Source organism: Schistocerca cancellata, chromosome 7 (genome assembly GCF_023864275.1).
Source record: "Schistocerca cancellata isolate TAMUIC-IGC-003103 chromosome 7, iqSchCanc2.1, whole genome shotgun sequence".
In the NCBI taxonomy this organism is placed as follows: Eukaryota; Metazoa; Arthropoda; class Insecta; order Orthoptera; family Acrididae; genus Schistocerca; species Schistocerca cancellata.
This window is the reverse complement of record NC_064632.1, coordinates 505,040,878-505,067,675: the sequence shown is the minus strand read 5'-3', so window position 1 is coordinate 505,067,675 and position 26,798 is coordinate 505,040,878. Positions and strand designations below refer to the sequence as shown.

Below are 26,798 nucleotides of genomic sequence, written 5' to 3'. Positions count from 1 at the left end.
CTTACGACTACGTCATGATGTTGGCCAATACTATGATAAATCATCCGATTCAGGTTAAAAACTTCGGTACCACTTAGGATGGCAATCAAGTCTATGGAGGATGGTTAGTTCTGTGACAAGTTGAGCAAACGATTACCCAAGGTCACTCGAGTTTACAGTGGATGCAAGCTGGTGAACCAACAAGTTTAGGCCTCTGCTCACGGTATTTACTTTAGCTGCAATGAGCTGTCGTCTGCATAGCTGCTCTAGTCCTCTGAAATTCCTATAAAAACTAATTATGCATTTACTGATTTTTTCAGCAAAAAGTCTCACTATGTTTCTCGTTACGTGAGAAAACATGTACTCATCCCTCGTGTTGGAATTTGGTGATATGCACGCGCATGGCTGGAGCAGTGTGCATATTAAAATGCCCTCTCACTCCTTGCAAGAACAATTAACTAACTGGCTGGTTCGTTTCTCCACAGTTGGATCTCAATAACGCTACAGCTAATATCTAGCTGAATGTCGGCTGCAGTCAACACAGTGCTCACACACATTTCTCCTCTCCATCGTACAGAGCGTTATGCGCCCTGTTCTGTCTTGACGCCAGTTCAGAGAAGAGTCCCCGAAAATTTCGCTCTTGTCTTTCTCGTAGCCGAACTGTCTCCCTATCTTGGTTCTTTCGTTCTTCATCACGTTACAGTTTTTTCGACCAATAGGAGCGTTCCTCTTATTCTGTGAAAACTCTCTGTGCCAACCGCAATGGCCCTACCATTACACTACATCGAAATCTTTGCACTTTACTCCTTCCTAGTTCGTTTCCACCAATCGAACGTTTTGTGCTTCTGCAGACACGTAAAAGTTACATGCGCACATCACATGTGTATCACTCGCTGTTCATGTAATCAACTGAGAAATTGATTACAACTGCTGACTGTAGCAATTGTCCTATTTAATGACCAAATTTTAATATTTTTTATACCTTAAACAATGGTTCGATCTAGTCTCCTTATCATTCTGTTTTATGTTGTACTTGATTTCATGTTTACAGATTTGAGCTCTTAAGTGATGTTCTTTTTTCTTTGAAAAATTAACATTCTTTCTATTTTTCTGATTTTTATACAATTCTATTTAACTAATCGACGATCCTTTTCTTTCAAGATAGTTGTCTACATTTTAATTTTAATTTAAATTCAAACAATTTGAGCTTATCTACAAATCTGTATCATCTGTAATTTTTTTAGAGGCTGATCTGTTTTTTGATTACCTGATTTATAGTAAATGTTGATGGATAACTATTGAAGTTGAGGAAACATTCATTTACCATTATCCTCCCATTTTCAATATTTTTCACTTTATCTCCAGCTTTCATATCAATCATAATCTAAACAAATTTCATTTCTTATAACAAAGATTTATGATCTATATTAAACTCAACCGAATCATTCTCATGACTTTACAGGCATAATCCTATACATAAAATGTTTATATTCCCCAAAAATCTTAAATCCACACATTAAAACTTTACAAAATTTTTCAAATCTGTCTTTTGAAAACATATTAAATTTCTAATCTTACTAATTATTTTACAAAATTTAAAATGCATTGTGGAATACTTAAACCCATTCATATTTATATATCCTCTATTTTTGACAAACATATCAGACATTAGAATCTTAACCTCCCAAGAAATCTTAATATTAGGTTTTCTTAATTTAAACATATGAAAAATATGAAATACAGGGGAATATTATTGATATGTCAAGATCAAAGTTTAAAAATACTTTTAATAAATATCTATTGCTAACATCTAAAAGTCTTCAAATTCAAATATTTCTGTTTAACACAATCGTAGAAACTATCCCCTTTTTCGGATAGTAGTCTGTCACAGGCAGTTCTTTCTCCTACATCTTTAACATGATTCATTGAAAACGTGACTTTTCTTCATGTGTTTCGACGCGCCTCCATCGAACATGGAATGACGGTGGGCCGTGTGCCTCGCTGTGTCTCCGCTGAGCATGGAATGACGATTGGCATGCGCGTCGCCTCGTTTCTGGATGCAGTGACGGTCGGCAGAGAGAAAGGTTGCTGAAGGTCTCAGCGTGTTGTGAATGCGTGGTTGCCTTTGTTCCATTTTTCATGTGCCCATGGTGACGTTGTATTGGAGATCCGTTTTTGGCAGCATAAAACTTTTCTTCTTCATTCGTCGAATCTGTATATCGGTTCATCGTTGGTCTATTCGTCTCTAGCTATTCATACGAGTAGTCATCTCCTATTTTTCGGTATGACATCCGAGGATGTTGCAATTTGCCATAAGGAATATCGGATATTTATACTGTTAGAACACTTAAATTGGATTCTCGTTGTTAGTTAAATGCAATAATAGGCTTGAATGGGAAGTGATTTGAAAAGGTTTCTTGATTTCTTCTGATCCAGGCTCTTCCTTCTTCCAAATCCTCTACGTGACATCTCCTGTTCTTGGTGGTTCTTGCTGTCTTCTCAGTTGGGTCTTCGTTCTTCTCTGGACCGGGAATTGGAATTGAAGACCTCTTTAGTCTCGTTATCGTTTAATCCGTTCTTGTGGCGTCTTCTCTGAAATTGTTGTGTATTCTTTTATGGTATTCGGTTGTTCATCTAGATAGATTGGACAGCCTTCCATCGTTTTCTTGCTTCATCCCATGAGTAATCAGGGGTTGTTTGGCAGTTGTTGAATTCCGTACAGCTTGATAACAGTTTCAGCTATTCTACACGATAAGGTACAGAAACGCGTATCTTCTTCTTCTTCCTGTGGTGAATTTAAACACCCGCTCGTCCTAGCTGTAATACGTCCGCCTCCGTTCCGATTCGGTGGACATTCATCATATCTCCATATGCTGCTTTAAACAGTTCGCGATAGAAGTGCCAAGTATGTAACACTTTCGCCAAACCATTGCTATAATGCTTGTATGTGGCTTTCGTGTGGATAAAGCTCATGTTAGGGTATATGTTGATTGTATCCAGGATGCGTTGTAGCTCTCCAAACTTTTCCTCATAGGTGTTATGCTCTTGGACTGTTACTACCACCAAGGCCTCTTCTTTCGTCATCTCGTAAGGTGACATCGATCTGGCCGCAATGATACTTCACCTTGTCTGCTGACTTCATATCTAATACAATGTTTGCCCCTGATTTGATTATCTTACTTCTCCTGCATCTTCACCTATTCTCTATTTCACATGATATCATTATCTATTTTCTTATAACCCTTACTCCCTTAAATTACGCTACACCTTTACAAACATTAAATTTTTAATAAACTTTACAAAAGTTATCATTTATTCTATAAAATGTTTTTCTTATCACGATTTTTTTTATTTATTAATCTCTACTCCCCATTCTACTTGATTTTCTTAATATACATCTACATCTACATCTACATTTATACTCCGCAAGCCACCCAACGGTGTGTGGCGGAGGGCACTTTACGTGCCACTGTCATTACCTCCCTTTCCTGTTCCAGTCGCGTATGGTTCGCGGGAAGAACGACTGTCTGAAAGCCTCTGTGCGCGCTCTAATCTCTCTAATTTTACATTCGTGATCTCCTCGGGAGGTATAAGTAGGGGGAAGCAATATATTCGATACCTCATCCAGAAACGCACCCTCTCGAAACCTGGCGAGCAAGCTACACCGCGAAGCAGAGCGCCTCTCTTGCAGAGTCCGCCACTTGAGTTTGTTAAACATCTCCGTAACGCTATCACGGTTACCAAATAACCCTGTGACGAAACGCGCCGCTCTTCTTTGAATCTTCTCTATCTCCTCCGTCAACCCGATCTGGTACGGATCCCACACTGATGAGCAATACTCAAGTATAGGTCGAACGAGTGTTTTGTAAGCCACCTCCTTTGTTGATGGACTACATTTTCTAAGGACTCTCCCAATGAATCTCAACCTGGTACCCGCCTTACCAACAATTAATTTTATATGATCATTCCACTTCAAATCGTTCCGCACGCATACTCCCAGATATTTTACAGAAGTAACTGCTACCAGTGTTTGTTCCGCTATCATATAATCATACAATAAAGGATCCTTCTTTCTACGTATTCGCAATACATTACATTTGTCTATGTTAAGGGTCAGTTGCCACTCCCTGCACCAAGTGCCTATCCGCTGCAGATCTTCCTGCATTTCGCTACAATTTTCTAATGCTGCAACTTCTCTGTATATTACAGCATCATCCGCGAAAAGCCGCATAGAACTTCCGACACTATCTACTAGGTCATTTATATATATTGTGAAAAGCAATGGTCCCATAACACTCCCCTGTGGCACACCAGAGGTTACTTTAACGTCTGTAGACGTCTCTCCGTTGATAACAACATGCTGCGTTCTGTTTGCTAAAAACTCTTCAATCCAGCCACACAGCTGGTCTGATATTCCGTAGGCTCTTACTTTGTTTATCAGGCGACAGTGCGGAACTGTATCGAACGCCTTCCAGAAGTCAAGAAAAATAGCATCTACCTGGGAGCCTGTATCTAATATTTTCTGGGTCTCATGAACAAATAAAGCGAGTTGGGTCTCACACGAACGCTGTTTCCGGAATCCATGTTGATTCCTACAGAGTAGATTCTGGGTTTCCAAAAACGACATGATACTCGAGCAAAAAACATGTTCTAAAATTCTACAACAGATCGACGTCAGAGATATAGGTCTATAGTTTTGCGCATCTGCTCGACGACCCTTCTTGAAGACTGGGACTACCTGTGCTCTTTTCCAATCATTTGGAACCTTCCTTCCTCTAGAGACTTACGGTACACGGCTGTTAGAAGGGGGGCAAGTTCTTTCGCGTACTCTGTGTAGAATCGAATTGGTATCCCGTCAGGTCCAGTGGACTTTCCTCTGTTGAGTGATTCCAGTTGCTTTTCTATTCCTTGGACACTTATTTCGATGTCAGCCATTTTTTCGTTTGTGCGAGGATTTAGAGAAGGAACTGCAGTGCGGTCTTCCTCTGTGAAACAGCTTTGGAAAAAGGTGTTTAGTATTTCAGCTTTACGCTTGTCATCCTCTGTTTCAATGCCATCATCATCCCGGAGTGTCTGGATATGCTGTTTCGAGCCACTTACTGATTTAACGTAAGACCAGAACTTCCTAGGATTTTCTGTCAAGTCGGTACATAGAATTTTACTTTCGAATTCACCGAACGCTTCACGCATAACCCTCCTTACGCTAACTTTGACATCGTTTAGCTTCTGTTTGTCTGAGAGGTTTTGGCTGCGTTTAAACTTGCAGTGAAGCTCTCTTTGCTTTCGCAGTAGTTTCCTAACTTTGTTGTTGTACCACGGTGGGTTTTTCCCGTCCCTCACAGTTTTACTCGGCACGTAACTGTCTAAAACGCATTTTACGATTGCCTTGAACTTTTTCCATAAACACTCAACATTGTCAGTGTCGGAACAGAAATTTTCGTTTTGATCTGTTAGGTAGTCTGAAATCTGCCTTCTATTACTCTTGCTAAACAGATAAACCTTCCTCCCTTTTCTTATATTCCTATTAACTTCCAAATTCAGGTCATGGTGCCCTCATCTTCATCGCTATGGATAGTAAGAGTGAAACTTACGGTTAGTAAGTTAGTGAATTCCTTCAACCACCTCATTTTATTATTCTCACTACAAGTACTTCATATTATTTTTATTGCACTTTCACTTCGACTCCCGCGTCTTTTTCTCTGCAATCTCTTCTTCTTGGCATTAACTGTAACAGCCCTTCAAAATATAATATATATCTCTTCTCTTTTCCTTTCGTTTTCAACAATGTTCTTTATTGTTCTATTGCATTGATTTAAAGCTTAAAAATTTTTTTCTCACTTGTATTTATCCCTTTCTCCTCTTTCTTGATAGTAAACTTTTATGATCCTTCCTTTCCCCATCATACTCTTCCTTATTGAAATCTTTTCTGCGTTAATCTTACTTCTTACTGTTTACCTCCTTCCACGAAATAACATGTTTCTTTCTTAGCTTAATAATTCAATTCTCTTTCCTAATTATTACCTCCTAACGACTTCTTATATTTATTTCCTTCATATCTTTATTTCAGTATCAGTTTGTGGTACCTTCCGTAAATCATATATGCTTCACATGTTCCCCAAAAACTTCTCCTCAATTATTTGTTCACTGTCCTCAATGGAACAAATTAGAAATGACTATCTCCTTCTTACATAATTCTTTATTTTCTTCCCACTTCTTTACTTCCTTTCGTCCACACAAATCAACTTGCTTCTCCTTTACACTATGTCTTTAAGAGAGAATCTACTACTATTTCGTCCAACTATCCACTTGCTGATTTCTACCTTCCTCCTTGCTTTCTACTCTTTCCCCAGAACACATTTCGTTTGCAGAAAAGTTTCTTTAGTTGTTTCTTTCCTGTCTTTTCTTCACAATACCCGTTTACCTTCCTAATAAATTTGTTTTCTTTATTTGACTAAGATAAGTACAAGTTAAAAGTTTTATCTGTGTGCATTTTGTTATCTTTCATTCTCTTTGATTTCTGAACATTTAATACAACTAAATTCTCGTGTGGAGTTACTCTATTTTTCTTTTGTTTACCCTTTATACAATTTCAAATGACTCACATGGTGCAAAGCCAATGATTTTCCTGTCCTATATATGTCATCTGCCTTAGGTATCACTATTAGTGGAATCGATGCTGCTTTAACCTCTTGGCATACTATTTCTCTCTCCATTTCGTATAAAAAAGGTACATCTTTTACAATTTAGTCATAATCGGTTTTTGTACTACTGTCTACATTCACCGTTAATAATTCATGTTCCTCATCATCGGTCTACTCTCAGTCAACTGAAACCCAGCAAGCTGGTGTTTGTATCCTATTACCCCCTACGTTTCAGAATCTTGCTGATCAAAACTAAGTCTATTGACATGTTTACATATACAATTAACTTCATTTTGCGATTGAATCACTTGTGACTGGTCTTCGTGCCGTTCATCTCGTCAATTCTGTCTTACCTGGGTTTGGTGGCCTCAACTCGATTTCCTGTACCGGTTCGTTTCGCGTGTTTTGTCCTGCTAAAGCTTGATTTTCCCAACCTTTTTACGTTATGGCCATTCCATTTTCACCTGAGTAACTTGGATTTTGGTGTTGAAAACCTCTAAACCTTCCTGCCTCGTTTGCAAGGTGATTACATCTCGGATCATAGTTACCACCGTAGTTTCTAGGACCAAATCCAGTATTGCAATTCCACGGTCCACCAAAGCCATAGTTATTATTCGACCTCTGTGAATTTCCAAAACCATAGTTATTATTGTTAGCCCATGGGCGATTACCATTCTTTCCAAAATGATTACCTTTTCCTGCCATTGTAATTATTATTAAAGCCTAATCAGTTGCTATTATCCCCCTACCACTGTTATCTCTCACTCTACGTTGTTTCTTCGCGTCATTTTCACTGAAGATGAATTCAAGTTCTCTTAACATCCCTCTAAATGCTTGTATATTATCTCCTGCCCTACCAACCAATGACTGCTGATAACGTATCAGTAACTTCATTGTGCACATACGTATCAGTTCCCCATCACTGTATGGATTATCTAAACACTGATTTTTTTTCGTCATTTCTTCGAAAAATCTAACTGGTTCGTTTTTCTCCTGAATTTTCGAATAACTCTTTCTGTAACAATTCATACTTTATTCTATTTTGGGTTTCCGTGCACCAGTATCGCTCCAAGAACGAGGATTTGAATTACACATACGACTGACAGTTTGCAGCTACTCTTTGGGTGGTTTCCGCTATAGCGCCATCCATATGCCCACAAATGAAATCAAGTTTATGTCTACGTGGCCAATGCTCTGATAAACCGATTTGGAATTGATTTATAAACTTGCGTGGGCGTAAGCCGTCCCTGCTTTCTTTGTAATGTTGGAATTCTCTGACTGTCAAAAAGTGATCATTGTCAAATTTTTCTATTCCACCATACGACGTTTGTGTTTTCACAACATTATCCGTTCCCTTCAACTGTGTCATGTTTTCTTGTATTCGTTCAACCATATTTGGGTCCTGAGATGATAGTTTTACGTCTCATCTAGCTTCGTATCTAAGCAGTGGTGCGCATTTACCTAAACCGTACCGTTCCTCGTATATCGGACTGAAAGATTCGTTTAAATTTCCCATAACTGGATCAGTGTTTTGCCATCCTATTTGATTCATATTGACTTTCGATCAATAACCTGTTGTACTATAACTTCGAAATTGAGAAGTTGGTACATGTGTCGTCGCAACTTGCTCTGTTCTCGCGTCACTCGCGTACGTCCGGAGGGTCGGCTCCCGCTCTGTTGGAATGCGCGCGTTTACCGTATCTCGCTCCATTGTCTGTTGTGACGGCACATCACATGCTTCGCTCACCTGTGTTATCTGTTCTCCTCCCATTTGCTTCTGTTTCGTTTCGTTAATTACTGACGCAACCTCTTGTGGATAGACAACTGGAATCTCATGACTTTTTTGTGTTGACGCTAATGCTACGGAAGATTGCACAACTGACTTGTTTACTTCTGGATTTCTGTCCATCACTATGTCGGATGATACTACCGATTCCGTTCCCTCACTACTGCTTTCTGTACGGTTCTCCGTACACTGTTTCGAAGCTGTTCATACTGTTTCTGATTTCGAGACGATGTTTTCAATGCGTGTATCGCATCTTTTTTATGCGGTTCGCGTACACGTTTTCTGACATTGAGCTCTTCCACGATTTGTTGCGCCTTACCAGACGTCTTACGCGCAAAATTATCAACTCCTTGATTAACATTAGACGCTGCATCCTGCACCTGGTCAACGTCAGAAAGCATCTTTTTCTGGTCAGCCATTAACGATTGTATAAGCTCGCGCGAGTCTCTCACCTCTCACAATTTTAGTAAACTGTTCATTAACTTCCGTTCCTGGTTTTTGCTGATCTTCGCGGACTTTTTCGAATCCAGCATAGGTTTCAAATTTGATACTATTTGAGCCAGCATTTGTCCCTCTTTTTAAACCCGTTAAGTTTGTATTTGTTTCAGTTTTTAAATCTGCTGACCCCGCACTTGTTTCAAGTTTTAAGTCTGCTAACCCTGCACTTGTTTCAAGTTTTAAGTCTGCTAACCCTGCATTTGTCTGCTTAACGACCATAGTGAGTTGCTTCAATATTGCGAACACACTATCTGACTCTTCACCATCGTCACCTGTCACTATTTGATGTAAATTTTGCCGTTCGCGTTTTACACGTAGCGCCTCACCGACCTCCGTACATTGTGAGGACGCACTTACACACAGCCTTTCTGTTGGAAACTGTCCCGTATGATTTAGAATTACTATATTTGGTTCAACGTACTGACGTTGCTCGTCCTCTGATTCTAATTCTGAACCACTAGATCCGTCAATTGTTTGTTTTTGTGCATTCTCAGACTGTGATACCAATCGCGAAACTACCACCATTCCCTCTGCACTATCACAACGTTCCGTTCCGTGACTCGCACTCGATATTTTTTGTTGTACATCAATCTCTTTCCTGTCAAGATCTTCACTTTGCCACATCTGCGATAATCTCCGTTCTTCTGCCATCTCCGATGGTCTACTCACCTCTGTCTTTCTAGAATTGCACGAACCTGAGCTCTCGTCAATATCAAGTTATATGATCTTACATGTTTCCAAAATATCATAGAAAGTTTCTTAAACTATGTACACATCATTAGCAACCCCGTTCACTGTTTGTAGAATTTCAAACCAACTCAACAAGGCCGTGAACAACTTCGCGCGTGAGCAAGGTCATGCACAAGCTACTTTTACACCAACATAAACGTTATTTTATTTATTAATACAACTTTTATACACCTTGGATCACACATTTGCTGTATTCTGACCACTATACATACACATACATTGGGTAACCTCGCCCCATAAACAACAAAACAAAACTTTTTTTTTCAATTCAAAAATTTTAATTTCCCTTTCTGATTTGACTAACTGCCATCTAGGCAGACCAACTGCCATCCTGGCAGGGTCGCCATTCTGTAAGGTTTTGAGGACAGAACAACTGTGTAATCTGCAAACATTTTTGGTTTAATGTTGCAATCTTATCACAGAAATACACGCATTTACACATTTTACAATGTGACAATGTTACGACAATTGTCAAACAAACGCATCTCGTCCTCAGAAAATGAAATAATCCTAAACACAACAATGGTAAATTTTAACCAGAAGTTTCTTTACAAAATTATTCTTATGACTACGTCATGATGTTGGCCAGTACTACGATAAACATCCGATTCCGGTTCAAAGTTCGGTACTATTAAGGATGACAATCAAATCTACATAGGATGGCTAGTTCTGTGACAAGCTGAGCAAAATATTACCCAAGGTCGCTCGAGTTTACAGTGGACGCAAGCTGGTGAGCCAACAAGTTTACGCCTCTGCTAGCGATATTTACCGTAGCTGCGATAAGCTGTCTGCTGCATGGCTGCTCTCGTCCTTTGAAATTCCTATAAAAACTAATTAAGCCTTTACTGATTTTTCCAGCAGATTCTCTCCCAATGTTTCTCGTTATGCGAGACATGAAACGAAATTGAACATCGCCTAGAAGCCATATGGTCAGCAGAAGGTGCACATATGGAAGTTTGTCGATAAACAACTTTGTGAGTTAAGCTACCATTTGCAACAAACTGCATAAATTTAATTAGCATACTTCCTTAGAAACAGATTTTATATCCGGAGAAAGCCTTTCTGCTCACTCCGTTTATATGCCCAAGATGTAAGCCTGTTGTATTGCAAACTCGTTTTAAGGGGTGTGCTGCCTGCAGCAGCCTCCAGTATTTAGCCATCTCAGTGAAGTAACCTAGGCTAAGTTCCAGCTCAGATCAGACACGTTTAATGAGCGAACTTGAAGGCTATAAACCATGGCAAGACCTGGTAACGTGAATTCCTCAACGTTCGCAAGTGTGGTTAAGCCCTTGTTTAATTTGTGCATTGTCAGTGGGTCTCTCTGCTACTGCTAGTTTCCAGCAGGTCTGTGGCACGAGCATTTAGGCGTACAGTGTGTTGAAAGCTGAGAACTGTGGCTCCTTCAGACCAGAAATAGATATACTTTTTTGATTTTCGTTCCGGTTTCCATCAGTGCATTACTGCCAACTTAAGGTGACGCTTCTGGGCTGGGAACAGCTGAAGATCAGTTAGAACAGACTGAAGAGCTTCCACATATGTCAAAGGAAGCAGCATTAGTTTGGACGATACCTTCTGCTCCCCCATCGCCCGTTGCATTATGCGACGTGTCATACAGCTTGATCTGAGATGTCCCTCTTGCCCACATCCCAAACAGGTCTTTGTCCCGCCGTCATAAATTATGATTGCACGGCATCCACCAATGTTTAGACAGGACGGGACATTTATTAAGCTCTATGCGCACCTGGCGCACCCCATTCAGAATTTGTGTCGATTTTTCCGCTGTAAGGCTTACCACAGTGCCGTAAGGTCTTAAAGCAGTGTTCTGCAAAAATAGATAAACTACCAAACAAATTGAGATGGCACTCCAACCAGTCACCACACCACAGGTTCCAGAAGCAGAGCAAGATGAAGCAAAGAAGATAGCTTATCTGCCCTATGCTGGTTCTATTTCTGCCAGAATCAGCAGGAACACAACATCAAGTGTGTTTTCTGTCCATCCAGCAAGACCAGGGGATTGGTCGGAAATGTTAAAGACGACCTGGGATTATGGAAACCAGGCATTTACAATATACCTTGTCATTGTGTCCTAGATTGGCCAGACGACAAGAACAGTGGATATCAGGTGCAAGGAACATCAAAGGCACACCCGATTAAGACAGGTGACGAAATCAGCCATTGCTGAACAATGTCTAGAACTAGATCATACTACGAAATATGATGAAACGAAGATTCTAGCACAGACACCCAGATTTTGGGACAGTGTTATAAGGGAATCGATAGAGATAAAAATAACTGACAATCTCATGAACCGCGTCATGGAGTACCAGCTAAGCAGAGCCTGGGATCGTGCTCTGGAATTGTTAAAGGAGCAACGAGGACAGCTGCAGAACTCCATGAATAGAAGAACTGAAGGCGTGCATATAGAAAACGATCCCCAGACAGAGTGCCAGGCTCTCTGGGCCGAAGGTGGAACGTCCGGGAACGGGGCCGATGGACGCGTACCGCAGAGGGAACTCGCAGAACCGCAGCGGACTGAAGACGGAACGGCGACGCTGCAGAAGATCGCAGTGAGCGGGAGAGGACCGCAAGGAGAACGCCTGGCACCCGAGACAGAACTCCAAAAGCACCAGGCCGAAGATGGAACACCCAGGAACGGTCTGATGGGCGCGGACCGCAGAGGGAACGGCCAGAACTGCAGCGGACGGAAAAGGGAACGGCAGCGCTCCAGCAGGTCGCAGCGAGCGAGTGCGGACTGTAGAGGAAGCGCCTGCAACCGCTGGTGGAGGAGGAAGGCCACAGACATAAATACTGGACCAGGTCCACTCGAGGGGCAGTCCCCATCCCTGCCAGCTGCTCCACGCCTCTTCTACGTTCTCTCGTCCTTCTTTCCCTCCTTGTTCTAGTCCTCCACTCCCTCTATATGCTTTCCCCCCCCCCCCGGGACCGCACCCTTCCCACTTATTGGTTCTCCGATCCCTCATTCTAAGTGTGTCTGCCTCACCGTCCGAGTCAACGACCGGCTCGGTTGGCCTTCGTTTTTCTGATCTTCTTCTCTCATTCTCTCTTCTGCTTGTCTTCAATCTCATTAAAAGACCGGCTTGTCAATTGAGCCTTTCGTCTTACTGCTTCTCTTACTGTCCCTTCTACTATCCTTTTCTCTTCCACAAAAAAAAAAAAAAAAAAAAAAAATACCCACCACTGGGCCAGCCACATGAGGCCTTTCGTTTTCGTCCACTTCTACGGTCTCTCTCTCACTCTCCTGTCTTCTTTGGGTATTATTAAAAAAAAAAGAAAAAAAAAAGCACATGCTCACCGCCAAGCCATTCCCTACCGCCAAGACTCTACTCGCCACACCGCCACGAGGAAGGCGAAGCGCTCCAGAGCTAGAACTTCCTGCTCATGCCGAGGGTCCACCCTCACCTGTGCAGCGTCAGCGTCGAGGAGCAGTCTCAGGTCGCGCATGACGTATGTCATGAGCTACATTACCGAAATAACGTGCAAGAACGACGCTGATATCCGGCAGAACACCCGATAAACCCAAGATGTCAACATGTCTATTGCTTACTGCTTTTCCGCTGTTCAGGTGGCTCTGAGCACTATGGGACTCAACTTCTAAGGTCATTACTCCCCTAGAACTTAAAACTAGTTAAACCTAACTAACCTAAGGACATCACACACATCCATGCCCGAGGCAGGATTCGAACCTGCGACCGTAGTGGTCTCGCGGTTCCAGACTGCAGCGCCTAGAACCGCTCGACCACTCCGGCCGGCTAGTAACGTATGATGTATGACGTCATGATTTATTTCTTGTTTAATACTAACTATATTCGCGACACATTTTATAGACAGTAATCACATATACAACTGAATTTAAGGGCAAAATTATTTCCGTGTACGACAAATAGTTCAGTAGATATGACGTCATAAATAATGAGATGCACGAAAAACTGATGCATCATACATGACGCTGGAATTTATTACTTCCTTGCTACTAACTCTGTTCGCAATAAGTTTCCCAGACAGTATCCACATATGTCACTGAACGTACTGAATTATATTTTTGTACTACATATAATTGAGGAGATATGAGGTCATAAACATTAAGCACAAGGCGAGAAGCTGCGTTGCACGGGCGTGGACCCACAGCCGTAAATAAATAACTGGGCAACGACAGGTTCCTTCGTTACTATGCCTATGATTACTTGCATCTATCTGATGACATTTTTTTTTAAACGAGAATTACCTCCGCTTTTGTTCAATGCCCTGTTATCCTCAGTTATCTAGCAACTTACAATATACTGCTATTAGAAGCAGAGCAACTTTTTCGATTGATCTGTGTAGAATCTCACATGTATCTTATATGCTCCCTTCCACTACTGAGGCATTCTAATACATTTTTTTATTCCACGATCTCATATCTAAGAGTCTGACATTTCAGCGTTCAGTGAGTGAAAGTAGGAATCGTGTTACAATACTTTCATTCAAAAAAAACCGGAAGATCAAATTTTAGTGTTTCGGTCTTCTGTATGTCATCTTCCGTTTTAATAATAATGTGCATGATGAGAGACTGAACAGATGATTTCGATCCGCCTACTGCCTTAATCTAAGAGCAAAAGTCCTTGAGCTTTTTTGTCTGATCGGTTCCAAAATTCTCCTTTAAAAATGTATTGAACGCTTCTCGAATTGCACTATTTACGCGCTTCTCGTCTTCGTACTGCTTTTGTTTTTGTCAATTAGGCTACGACGCACCTGGAATCTGTGATGAAGCTATTTTGCGCATGTAGAAACTTTATAACACGTTTATCGAATTTCTTACAACATAACTCCAAGATGTATTGTGCAGCGCTTCTGAAATTTATTTTTTAGTTCTCGTCGTCTTCGACCGACTTCGTCCTTACGAGTCAGTGCTGTAACTTATTTTCAGACAAGACATTCAGAACAATATCAAATTAATCACTTTCGCTGTAGCGTATTCTGTCTGCATGACTTTCCCTTTGTATAAATAGATAATTGGCGTCTCTCACTATTACATGGGCTTATCAAAAAGTTTTTGTTCGAAGGACGTACAGTCTACAACCGGTATGCCAATTAAGCAAAGTCGCCGTGAGAATACAGATAAACATACCACAAACGCACCAGATTTAAGATAATCGTAAGCCTTTGGTACAACACCGTGTCCTGATGCCTGAAGAAGTCCGTAACTGGCCGCTGCACATTTTCGTCCGAAAGAAGTCGTCGATCCTTCAGGATCCTTTCTAAGGGACCGAAAGCTTGCAGAGAGATCAGGACTGTAGGCTGGACGCTCTAGCGTTTCCCACTTAAGGGGCTCCGGAAAGGCTCAAAATCATGAAAAGTTCAATTTTTACTTTTTTGCGTTTTCTGAATCTGCAGACTATTACCTTTTAAAAGATATATAATTTATTCAATTCCGAAGACTACAACTATTTTTAATTTTTTTTTTTTTTTGAAATGTGTTCTACATGGGCGTGACCCACTGTGGCGCTGTTAAACTGCTGTCAAATGGTGTTATTATTAACGTCCGTGTTCATCAGGTACATTTTAGTGATGTGAGATAAAGTATGTGTTGTGGCTAACCTATTTTCAGAGACTTAGCAGCACCTGAACTGTTGAAAAAGTGTATTCACGGAAAAACTCAAAACCCCAATGAAAGTGTAAATAGTGTTATATGGTCGAGAATCCCCAAGACTGTATTTGTTGGAATAGAAACACTTCACTTTGGTGTGTATGATGCTGTTGCGACTTTCAATGATGGCAACATTGTAAGGTGCAAGGTATTTAGAAATATGGGAATGAAGATAGGTTCTAACATGGTACGAGCGATGCTTGCTTTAGACGAGGAACGCCTTCGGGCTGCAGACGGGGCTGTAAAGAGTCTAGAAATACAAGCAAGAGTAAACAGGAGGAGGAACAAGAGGAAGCTGGAGGAGGAGTTTGCAGAGGATGAAGATAATCCATCCTATGGACCTGGAATGCACTAAAAAGTTAATGCAATCTTTGTCGCTCGATTCCCAAAACTTTTATTTTCTCATACTAATTACATGTTTTCTAAGGATCTTCCAAACATATTTGTTTCAAACTTTCAGTAAATGTTACACAGTACCTTCTGCATAATTTAACACAGCCTTTTTCCAAAAAACTGTATATTTTTGAATATATAAATAAAAAATTGCAAAAAAATGTTGTGAATTTTCATTACAATTGAAAAAAATCATCTTTAATAACTGAACTAAAATTTTGTAAAATCCCTGTGTTAAGTTGTAGTCCATATTACAATAAATAATCTGTAAAAAGTTCAACTTTCTACCTCAAATACTTTGTGAGGAAAGATTTAATTTATAAGCGTTATTTTAACATTGCAAGTATAGGGCGTTGCGGAGCCCCTTAAGCTGTCGTAACTTCTGCTTTGCGATATTTGCAAGATGGGGACACGTGCGTTATCATGAAGCAGCGAGGAACTTGGCCCGCCATTCCACAACGGTTGCTTTGGACAGACATGTTGCCCCATACACATTCTTGACTCTCCGATGGATGTCTACCGGTGATTGCCCTTCGGCAGCCAAGGAAAGAATAATAGCACTTTGAACCTGTTTCGACTTATTTGGCAATAACGTCGCCGAAGTTTACGTCTCCGCATTTAACGCACGTACGTCGGAAAGACACGAATACCCCATTGATCACTTGCCTACGTGTCGGTGTCTACAAACCAGCGTCAGAGTTGTACTATGTCGTATCGACACCGCAAAAACTCCCTCAAATGAAAACTTTTTGATCGCCACTTATACAACGGCATGATCAGAATCTTACTAAGCCTGAAGAATTACAATAGACATGTTTCCTTTCATCACTCTGCAGGCGTTGTCAGCGAGAAAAAAATTTCGTAAAGGTTTGAAATTATGTGTAGAGTTTGTTGCCAGTCGCTGAGTGCTCTCATTATCATATACTGGATTATTAAACTCTGGGAATTCACGTGTCGTAGGGAACGCCATTCGTTTGATAGTTAAGTGGTTATAGGCCCCACAGCGATTGTTGCATGTCTGTAAGGAACATGTGTCTCACGCTTAGCTGAAATTGGTCTACTGTTTTAGGGGGAGATGTGGAACACACACACACACACACACACACACACACACAGATACACACACACACACACACACACACACACACACACACACACATACACACACACACGTATATAACATGCATGGAAATCGCTGACGTGAAACTGCTGTAGAACTATGGACCATTTTTTGTCCTCACAAACGCCCTATTCATCCACGCAATCCAGAGTACCCCAATAACAGCTCATAGGTAAATGCCGTGTTCCTTGACTCCCAGCAGGCATTCGATCGAGTTCCAAACAGTCATTTAGTGAACAAAAATGGAGCTTACCAAGTATTGGACAAGTTTTGTATCTTGATTCAGGACTTTCTAAGAGATATATCTCAACACTTTCTTCTTTACGCATTAAAATCGACAAACGTGAAGTTAGTTACGCAAGTACCTCAAGGGAACGTATATAAACTGAAGATCGCAACACTAAGAAGGAGCTCTGCGACATAAATGAAAGGTGGTAGGCGTGTTTCTACGTCTGAAAGATGATATCTATTCAAATTTTAAGCCAGTCGCACCAGAGGGTGCTACTATGACGCAGAAGATCGGATCTGCTATAAATACACGCTACAGTGGCCGTGGGAGTTAGTTACCTTTGAAATGGGACACGGCGACCTGAAGTTAGTGAAGAATGCCATTAACGCGATAAAGACGCCGTTATCAGCACATCGATGAGTTTCAATGAGGTCGTGAAAAGGGGCTACTGGGAGCTGGATGTTTCTTCTGCGATACTGCACAAAGTCTCGGCAGGAATGTAGCCACTGTAGATGAGTGCTGGCAGCGGTGATCACGAGAATGTATGGTGCAAGAAGAAGGGGCTGCGGACGGCCACCTGACACAGCCGAGAGGGAAGACCGTCGCACTCGGCATATGGCTCTGGCACATCGCACTGCATCTACAGAAGAAATCTGAGCAGCAGTTGCAGCACAGTGGCACATCGAACTGTTACAAGCTTTAAGCACAGCTCCAAGCCAGTTCCCCTGTGGCGTGAGCTCCACTCACACCAAGTCACTGCCGTCAAGCCATAGCTCATTGCCGGCCGGAGTGGCCGAGCGGTTCTAGGCGCTACAGTCTGGAAACGCGTGACTGCTACGGTCGCAGGTTCGAATCCTGCCTCGGGCATGGATGTGTGTGATGTCCTTAGGTTAGTTAGGTTTAAGTAGTTCTAAGTTCTAGGGGACTGATGACTTCAGAAGTTAAGTCCCATAGTGCTCAGAGCCATTTGAACCAGAGCTCATTGGAGGGCAGGGTGGAGGTCTGTTGTGTTTTCTGATGACGGCAACCAACCTGTCTGCGTGCTAGACACAGTGCACCTACACTTGGAGTTACGGTCCGAGGTGCGATTTCGTATGACAGCAGGAGCACTGTTATTCCGCGGAACCTGACGCAAAATTGTTCGTCACTCTGGTGAATCGACTTGTTGCGTTACCTTTCATAAACGTCAGTCCAGTGGGTGTTTTCCAACAGGATATCGCTCGCCCAGATACCGCTGTTGTAACCCAACATGCTCTACAAAATATCGACACGTTGCCTTGGCCTGCTCGATCACCAGATCTGAGATCTGTCTTGGATGGAGCACATCTGTTACACCATTGGATGACAACTGCAGCGTCATCTACAAACACCATTAACTGTCCCTCTCCCGGCAGGAGGAGTGGCCGAGCGGTTCTAGGCGCTTCAGTCTGGAACCGCGTGACCGCTACGGTCGCAGGTTCGAATCCTGCCTCGGGCATGGAAATCTGTGATGTCCCTAGGTTAGTTAGGTTTAAGTTGTTCTAAGTTCTAGGGGACAGATGACCTCAGACGTTAAGTCCTATAGTGCTCAGAGCCATTTGAACCATTTGAACTGTCCCTCTATTGACCTACCAAGTGAAACAGTGCATGTACGTTCACACGCTTTCATTCAATTCTGGCGACTACACTGGTTATTAATGTACCAGTAATTCTCTTTTGCAATCGCTTGTCTCGCACTTACATTAACCTGTGTTCTTGCAATGTTAATCACTTATATGTGTTACCTAGACAATTTTATTCCCGAAAATTCATTACTGTACATTAATTAACTTTTGGTGCTGCGATTTTTTTTCCATCAGCGTACATTAATGTTCTAGCAGATAAATTTGGAAACGACGTGAGGTTGTTTGCAGATGAAACCTACTGTGTGCCGCAAGATTGCAACTTCGGAATATATAGAAGAACCTGCAAAGGATCGAATACTGCTGCAGGGACTGGAGGTACAACATGAGCGTAAATTAATGTCCGGAGCGACCTAATGTAGAACTAACGCATAAAGCTGCCGCTGTTGTAAAATGAGATACCAGGCGAGATTCATTGGCAGACGCTAGCAGAGACGCGTTGTGCTTCACAGAAAGGTTTGTTGTTGAAATTCTGGAAGCATACGTTCCACAAGGTGGAGTGGAACGTATTACTTTGTCTAACACGCGTCTCCCGAAACGACCACAACGATAAATCGAGAAACTGGAGCTTATACGGAAGTTTACCCACCATCATTCTTCAAATTCACCATTCGCGAGTGGAACTGGGAGACAATAGTAGAAGCAGAAGTAATCTCGACCACACTAACTTTACAGCTAAATAAGTACGTTGAGTCCGATGCACTCGTTGGTTTCATTTTCAAATTGTTTCAGTTTAGTTTACACTACTATTGTCACGGGTAAACGCCGTTCGCACATTCTGAATGTAAGGTCCAACGTGAGCTACGATAGCTTCTAAAGCAACTTTGCCGAAAGTCAGCCTAAAATATGAACTAAGATAGTTTCGAAACTGATTGCGACAAATAGGGAGGCATTTAATGTCTTCGCGTCACGGCTTAATTCGAAATTGTGCTTCCCTACAACCAGTAACAGTCTCGTAAGACGCCCACTGAGTCAAGGCAATTTACGGCTACAGACTCGGACTTATGAAAAATAGCTTTTCCAGATATAATAAAGTACTTGAATGAAACAGAATAACCTATGCTTTATGTTCTTCGGAGAATCGCTTGTTATTAAACCGTGAGTTGCATGAATTCAAAACTAAACTTTATAATATCAGAAATAAAGTCTAGCTGCGATAGTAAATTGCTTCAATTCAGTCCCTCTAAAGAGGCGAGAATGGCGACAATTACAATAGCATTTACGGTAATGGAAACTTTTTGCACGCCGCTGTGACGTAACGTGTGATTCACTGAGTACTTATTTAGTATTACAGACGTCTTCTCTAAAATTCAAATTCCTCTGAAGATGAAACTGATTCTTTTACATTGTTACGTTTTCCTGTTTCTTTATTTATATTTATGAACATCTGAGTGCAATTGCAATATCCTTCTAAAACGTCTTCAGTGTCATGCCCTTGTAAATCTGTAGTACGTATTTAATAAATCAGTCTGTAACCAAGACAACCCTTTTTACAATATAAAAACAGAGGAAGAAAACCTTGCTTACCTGTGAGTTGTTTCGATAGCTTGGTAGAAGCGGATGAGATTTTTGTGCCTGAGCCCCTTGACAACTTCGATTTCTCTCGGCAGAAACTTTCTCAGATAATCCTTCGGCGCGCGGAACTTGGATACAATTTTTATGGCGACTTCACGATCATGCCTGTCAGAGTGGGCGATCTGGAAAATAAGGAAACGAAGATGACGAAGTTGCCCTTTGCTCCTAGAGAAAGGAGTTGGGGCTTTTCTTATCTCATAGGACTGTTTCAGCATTTGGTCCATTAATGCAGCAAATGAGTTTGTAATGTGTATAGATTGTATGTGAATCGCCGGAGAAAGTTACAGAATGTGTTTAACATACTAGCAAGAAACTGTACAATTGCCGTGACTGTACACTGAAAGGATTTGCCATAAACTGATTGCGGGCGATGTAAGGAGTGTAACAGAATACAATGAGACTGAAAACTTTGTCTCTTTGTTTATTTAACACACTAATCTTCAAAACAACAAGTTGAAATTTCATGAGGTTTATTTCACATGTAGCTTGACCGTAGTTTAGGGCAACATACAAGCTTTATTCCATCTAAATATGATCACTGTAGAAAAAAATATCTTAAGCTAAAATTTTAGGAGTCTGCGCAGCTCAGTAGTTCGGATGTTTATATCAGCGACACGATGATACACCAAAAACCCAGCTGAAGGCGCTATTAGTTTCTTTACCTCAGTGAGAGAAGTATTTTCGAAAGTTTGCGTCAGTGACAAAATTAAGCGAATACAAACAAACATTGAATTTATTTGGCTAGTGTATATGGATTTACTGATTTTGGCTTGTCTATTAAAACCGTAACGAAACTTTTTCTGATTTCGATATATTTTAAGTATATTTGACTTTTTGTCTAGGAAAAACGAATTTTGAGTTTGCTTTGTGATTTGGGTGCCTATCTATTAACATTTAGAATGCGTTTTGTTTATGAATAAAAATCCATGTAAAATAGTCAAGTCTTTCTCAATACACTCGAGGATTACGCGGTCTCAAAACGCCAGTTAAGATCATGAGACGAGAATTCTTGCAACTTGAGAACATCAGGCTTCAACTAGCTCTTTGAAAACTCCTGAAATCGCAGCGCACCGTAACTCTGATCAAGAGCGTCATACATTACCTCGCTCCTCACTACATATTATAAACAATTCGTCTAGCCATAGACAGTTTGAGCTGCCTGTACGAAGCCAGTGTGCGCCACTAGTAGCTAACAAATTTATTTAGCGCGTTATCCACAGTCAATGTGAAGCTGAGAGTAGTGGAATCATTTAACAAACTCTGTAGAGATGTGCATCACAAAGCTAGTGTTAAATGATGAAGTTTTCGTTACTTTCAGAACTGACTTCCTTCATCAAGATCAGAAACAGGTTTGAATCACAGGGGTAGGAAATGTTCTTCTGTTCTTTTTGGCGGCGTATCTACAGTCTCTGAATGTCTACATGAGGAATTTATTGCTAGCCTGAAACAAGTTCTGTGTCAGTTCCTGATAACTGCTAGCTGGAGGCTGGTATCTACATAGATACTCAGCAAGACACCGTATGGTGCGTGGTGGGAGGTACCCTTTACCCACTACTAGCCATTTCCTTCCCTGTTCCTCTCGCAAACAGTGCGAGGGAGAAACGACTGCATATATGCCTCTGCGTGATCCCTAATTTCTCGTATCTTATCTTCGTGGTCATTATGCGCAATGTATGCTGGCGGCAGTAGAATCGCTCAGCAGCCAGCTTTAAATTCCGGTTCTCTACATTTTCTCAATAGTGTTCTTCGAAAAGAACGTCAACTTCCCTCCAGGGGTTCACATTTGAGTTCCCAAAGCATCTCCGTGACACTTATGTGTTGTTCGAACCTATCGGTAACAAAACTAGCAGCCCGCCTCTGAACTACTTCTGTCTTCCTCCAATCCGTTCAGGTGCGGATCGCAAACACTGGAGCGGCTTCCAAGAACAGGTCGCACCAGCGTCGTACATGCAGACTCCATTACAGAAGAAACATATTTTTCCTAAATTCTCCCAATAAACTGAAGTCGACCATTCACCTTCGCTTCTAGAATCCTTGCATGCTTGTTACATTTAAAATCGCTTTACAGTGTTACGCCTAAATGTATCCCAAGATGCTACTCCAGGCGGGAGGAAATGAATGTGCGCAACGGAAAAAAATGAACGCGAAAATGAAGGTTTGGCACTGTCTGTCTAACCCCTGAAGCAGATCTTACGATCTCTTAATGGTGATATCGCCTCCTTCTTGCTCTTTAACATATAAATTACAACATAAACATAACTGAATGATACAGGGCCGGTCGTTGTGGCCGAGCGGTTCTAGGCGCTTCAGTCTGGAACCACGCGACCGCTACGGTCGCAGGTTCGAATCTTGCCTCGGGCTTGGGTGTGTGTGATGTCCTTAGGTTAGTTAGGTTTAAGTAGTTCTAAGTTCTAGGGGACTGATGACCTCAGATGTTAAGTCCCATAGAGCTCAGAACCATTTGAACCATTTGAATGATTCAGGGAACTAGTAACTATTAAATGATAAATGCTGTTTCTGTTTGTACATTTATTGTTGATTAAAACCCCTTTATATAGTACAAATGTTAGTATATCAACTTCCAATGAACAGAAAGAGACACAAATGAATTTCCTAACTAATATTAGTGATCAATTGCCCAAATCTGCCCCTTTTTATGGTTACACTATCAAATACATAAATAACTCGAGATGACTGAATTCATCTATGTTCCAAACACTAGAAGACACTACTTTCAAAGATGATCTACAGTGGTGTGCAACTTCAGTGGAAATAAAACTTATGTGATCACAGCTGTTTAGCCTCATACCCTAATAAGCCGAAGCAATTAGCAATATGACCGTATGTACTGCGTCCGGTGCGTCAGAGTGATGGTTCTCGTAAACGTCTGCGACGATGGAAGAACTCCAGCCACAAAATAAACTCTTTCAAACACTAGGACAGCAGAAGGTGGTCCTCTGACTGGTATACTCTAATATTGTTTTCTCCTCTCTGTGTTCTACAGACAAGAAACGCGAACTGCCAGCTGCAATGACGGAATTCAAATAACATCTCTACGTGAGTATAGACAGAAGAAGTGCTCTCAGTCACTGAATGCTGGATACTCAACGACGACTCCCTTCTAACTGTAAAATCTCCTGAGATCAAAGACAGCAAGTCCGTTTGTACCAACAAAAGCTGATACTAAGTGACCGTCAAAACCAGGGGCTCCAAACGGAAGACCTCTTTCTCTCCACCGCTGCCTTCCCAGCAAAGCTCGGCTACGCTCCCTCAGAACTGCAGAAAGCGAATCATATTCTCGAAACCACGGAATAATCTCTCTCTCTCTACAGATTCTTCCGAACGCCGACCAACCATATTTTAGTCTCTTGTCGACCAGCGCGGAAAGTTTGTGAGGAAATACCTATCCCTGTTTATTAGAAATACATACTGTTGTGGACTGGCAAGACAGCTAATCCACAGTGACGGGTAGCCGAAAGGCACGCGTTAAAGCTCACGCAGACTGGCGTGAGGTCTGGAACAGTTAATGGAAATTATAGCAGCAAATAAAGTACGTAGTTGAAGTAATACTTAACTTTATTCCATAATTTGTGTAAATCTCTCTTGACTGTACATGCTTCAATATCTCAATATTAACTGGTAATGGCGCCTTGCTAGGTCGTAGCAAATGACGTAGCTGAAGGCTATGCTAACTATCGTCTCGGCAAATGAGAGCGTAGTTGTCAGTGTAGCATCGCTAGCAAAGTCGGCTGTACAACTGGGGCGAGTGCTAGGAAGTGTCTCTAGACCTGCCGTGTGGCGGCGCTCAGTCTGCTATCACTGACAGTGGCGACACGCGGGTCCGACGTATACTAACGGACCGCGGCCGATTTAAAGGCTACCACCTAGCAAGTGTGGTGTCTGGCGGTGACACCACACATACAATGGTACGCTTCTCAGAAATAACCCAGCTTGCGTGTTTTCCGATGTAACACTTCCTCGTTCCTCTCTGTTGCGTCCAAGATTTTCAGAGTTTCTTAAGTATTATCCTGGTATCGTTCCGGCGCCGCTACAAAACCGGCCGACCGCCACTCTATTGTGCTTCAGCGCTCAGGTGCCCCGACCGTCCGTCTTGGCTACTTCCTGTGTCAAGCAGGGCCAACACAACTGTGTGGGCTTTTCCACCCGGGGCTTGAGGACGCCTGCCGTTTCATTTCCACTGATGTTCCAACCTCTAATAGTATAGGCAATCATTCATTAAGCCGTTTCGATAATAAAGACACTCTGTCACCTTTTATGCAAAAAGCATTAACGACTATTTACAAGGTGTACGTGACAGTGTCAGTCCTCTTCAAATATTCATATATACAATGTATCACCTAACAAATAATACCTAATTCCGGTTGTAAATCAAGGCAAAGTATGCAGATCAGAGCTTGTAAGATGCGAAATTATAGCCACCTTACAATTTAAACGACGTGACTGTGTCGAGCAGTACATCTTAATGCTGTATCAGAAAATCACTCGTTTGTTTTTCGTACTCACCCACATTAACTTACATTTTCCCACATTGAGAGCACGCTGCCATTCATCATACCAAGTAGAAATTTTGTCTACGTCATCTTCTATCTTCCTACAGGCACTCGGTCCTATCACACTTCCCTGACTCTTTCCAGACAATATCCTTATCCCTGATGAACACGCACTGTCGAGGAAAACATACTGAATTTTATAACTTCAAAAGTCTTTGCACCACTCACATTTCTGTGAATTCATTCCATATGCTCGTACCTTCGTTAACGGCCTGAAATGGGGCACCGTGACAAATGCTTTTTGAAAATCTTGAAAATGTAATCTGTCTGTTCTCCTTCATCCATAGTTCACAGTATATCATGTGAGAAAAGGACAAGCTGAGTTTCGCACGGGCCACGAAAGTATTTGGCTTCCCATTAACACCCCAGTCATGCTTTATACGTGATAAATCTGGTGGCACCACAGCCCAGTCAAAGATCCATACATTTCTTAAGGTGTCTGTGGTGTGAAATGGAATTTGGTGTCTTGTATTAACCTGCTGGAATATGTCATTTGGTATAATGGTTGCCCTACTTATAAAGAATTTGACAGCAAAGTTTACCATTCTTCCATACACTGGCTAATACTCCGCCTCCCATCAACAAAAATCAAGTGAATACCACAGTCATATTCAGTAGCTTCACACACCATAATTCAAGTGGATGGGGAGATATGAGTCTTTATATTCACTCTTCCTTTGACCTTCCAGCAGGCTGTCGTAGGACGCTTACTGTCCCGGTTATTTCTGGCTCCGTATCGTGCAAGTCGCTGTCGTTTTGTCATACTGTTGTCCTAACACAATCAAACCACCGCTCGTCCTGTAGTCATTGCAGTACAACCAGCTATCCGTGTAGGGTCATTATCATTCTTCTATGTCCCTCATTCCGATGACTCGACCCCTTTCAGAGCCCGAAATATGGCGATAAGCTTCACCTGCACATTATCTGGGAGTGTTGTATATAATTTCCACCTGAAAGTTACAATAACGTTAGACACTGCCAATAGCTATCATACGAGCCATCGTATACTGAAGTCATTCTCGATCTGCAACTATGCAAAGCCATTCTCGATCTTTAACGATGCCTTTTCTTTTGTACTGAAAGTAATCTCACATAAGGGTGAAATTATGATCAACATATCCCATATCCCACAGACATGGAAATACTGGAGTATAAGTTTCGTCGTGTTCAGCCAAGGCGTCCATGGTGCAACACTTTCCATAAAATTCTACAACTGTGTCGCGAATAAATAAAATTTCAATATGAATTGGCGCTTTTGGAGAAATCAATTGCAATGCCTCAGGAGATAGAGCTGTACTCCACAAAATCCATGTTTACTGCAGTACAGCTCTGATTAAACAACACTGCGAGAGACGCGGTAAACGGATGAAGAGGTATGCGGAGGAAGGAAATCAGGGTGCAAAATAAGTTAAAATGTGCTCCAAAACTGGATAAAATGAGTTCAAAAAAACTAATATGTACCGGTGGATGAAATTACAGGTCGGGTAAGAAACGATACCCCTTTGCAGTGAGCTGTTATATGAAATCTACGTGCACACAAATCTGTTATTGTTTCACCTTCACGTTTGCTATTCGCTCTGAAGTGATATCACAGGACATCAATACATCACATGTGTCACTGTGAGTGCATAAAATATAATTTATCCTTTCGTTCTGGAAATGATGTAGCGTTGTTTCCAACCAGATTGTAACAATGTCGGGTGTCATGAAAGAAGATCTCTGTTTCCATTTTGCGTCTTTTTCCTTGATATTTTCGGTAGGTATTAAATTAATGATATCAGAAAGATTACTTTTTCATGTATTTATGGGATTATTGGTTATCAGTTGTGTGATTAACAAGCAATTAAATTTGGGGTGTACAAGAATGTTCATACGCATTTCACTTGTTCTTTTCAAAAGCATTGTCGGTGAACAGTTTTTAGCAAACACAATTTTTAGAAGCTGACAAATT

At 41.5% G+C, this 26,798-nt stretch overlaps 1 protein-coding gene across 1 annotated transcript in view; it reads right to left on the bottom strand.

Moving 5' to 3' along the window:
• The window catches only part of LOC126092869 (testis-specific serine/threonine-protein kinase 3-like), a 184,964-nt gene that overhangs the window by 88,577 nt on the left and 69,589 nt on the right, over positions 1-26,798 (bottom strand). Inside the window, exon 3 of the mRNA XM_049908600.1 lies at positions 20,229-20,398. Within this exon, the coding sequence (XP_049764557.1) occupies positions 20,229-20,398 (170 nt within the window). The remainder of the gene's footprint in view (positions 1-20,228; positions 20,399-26,798) is intronic.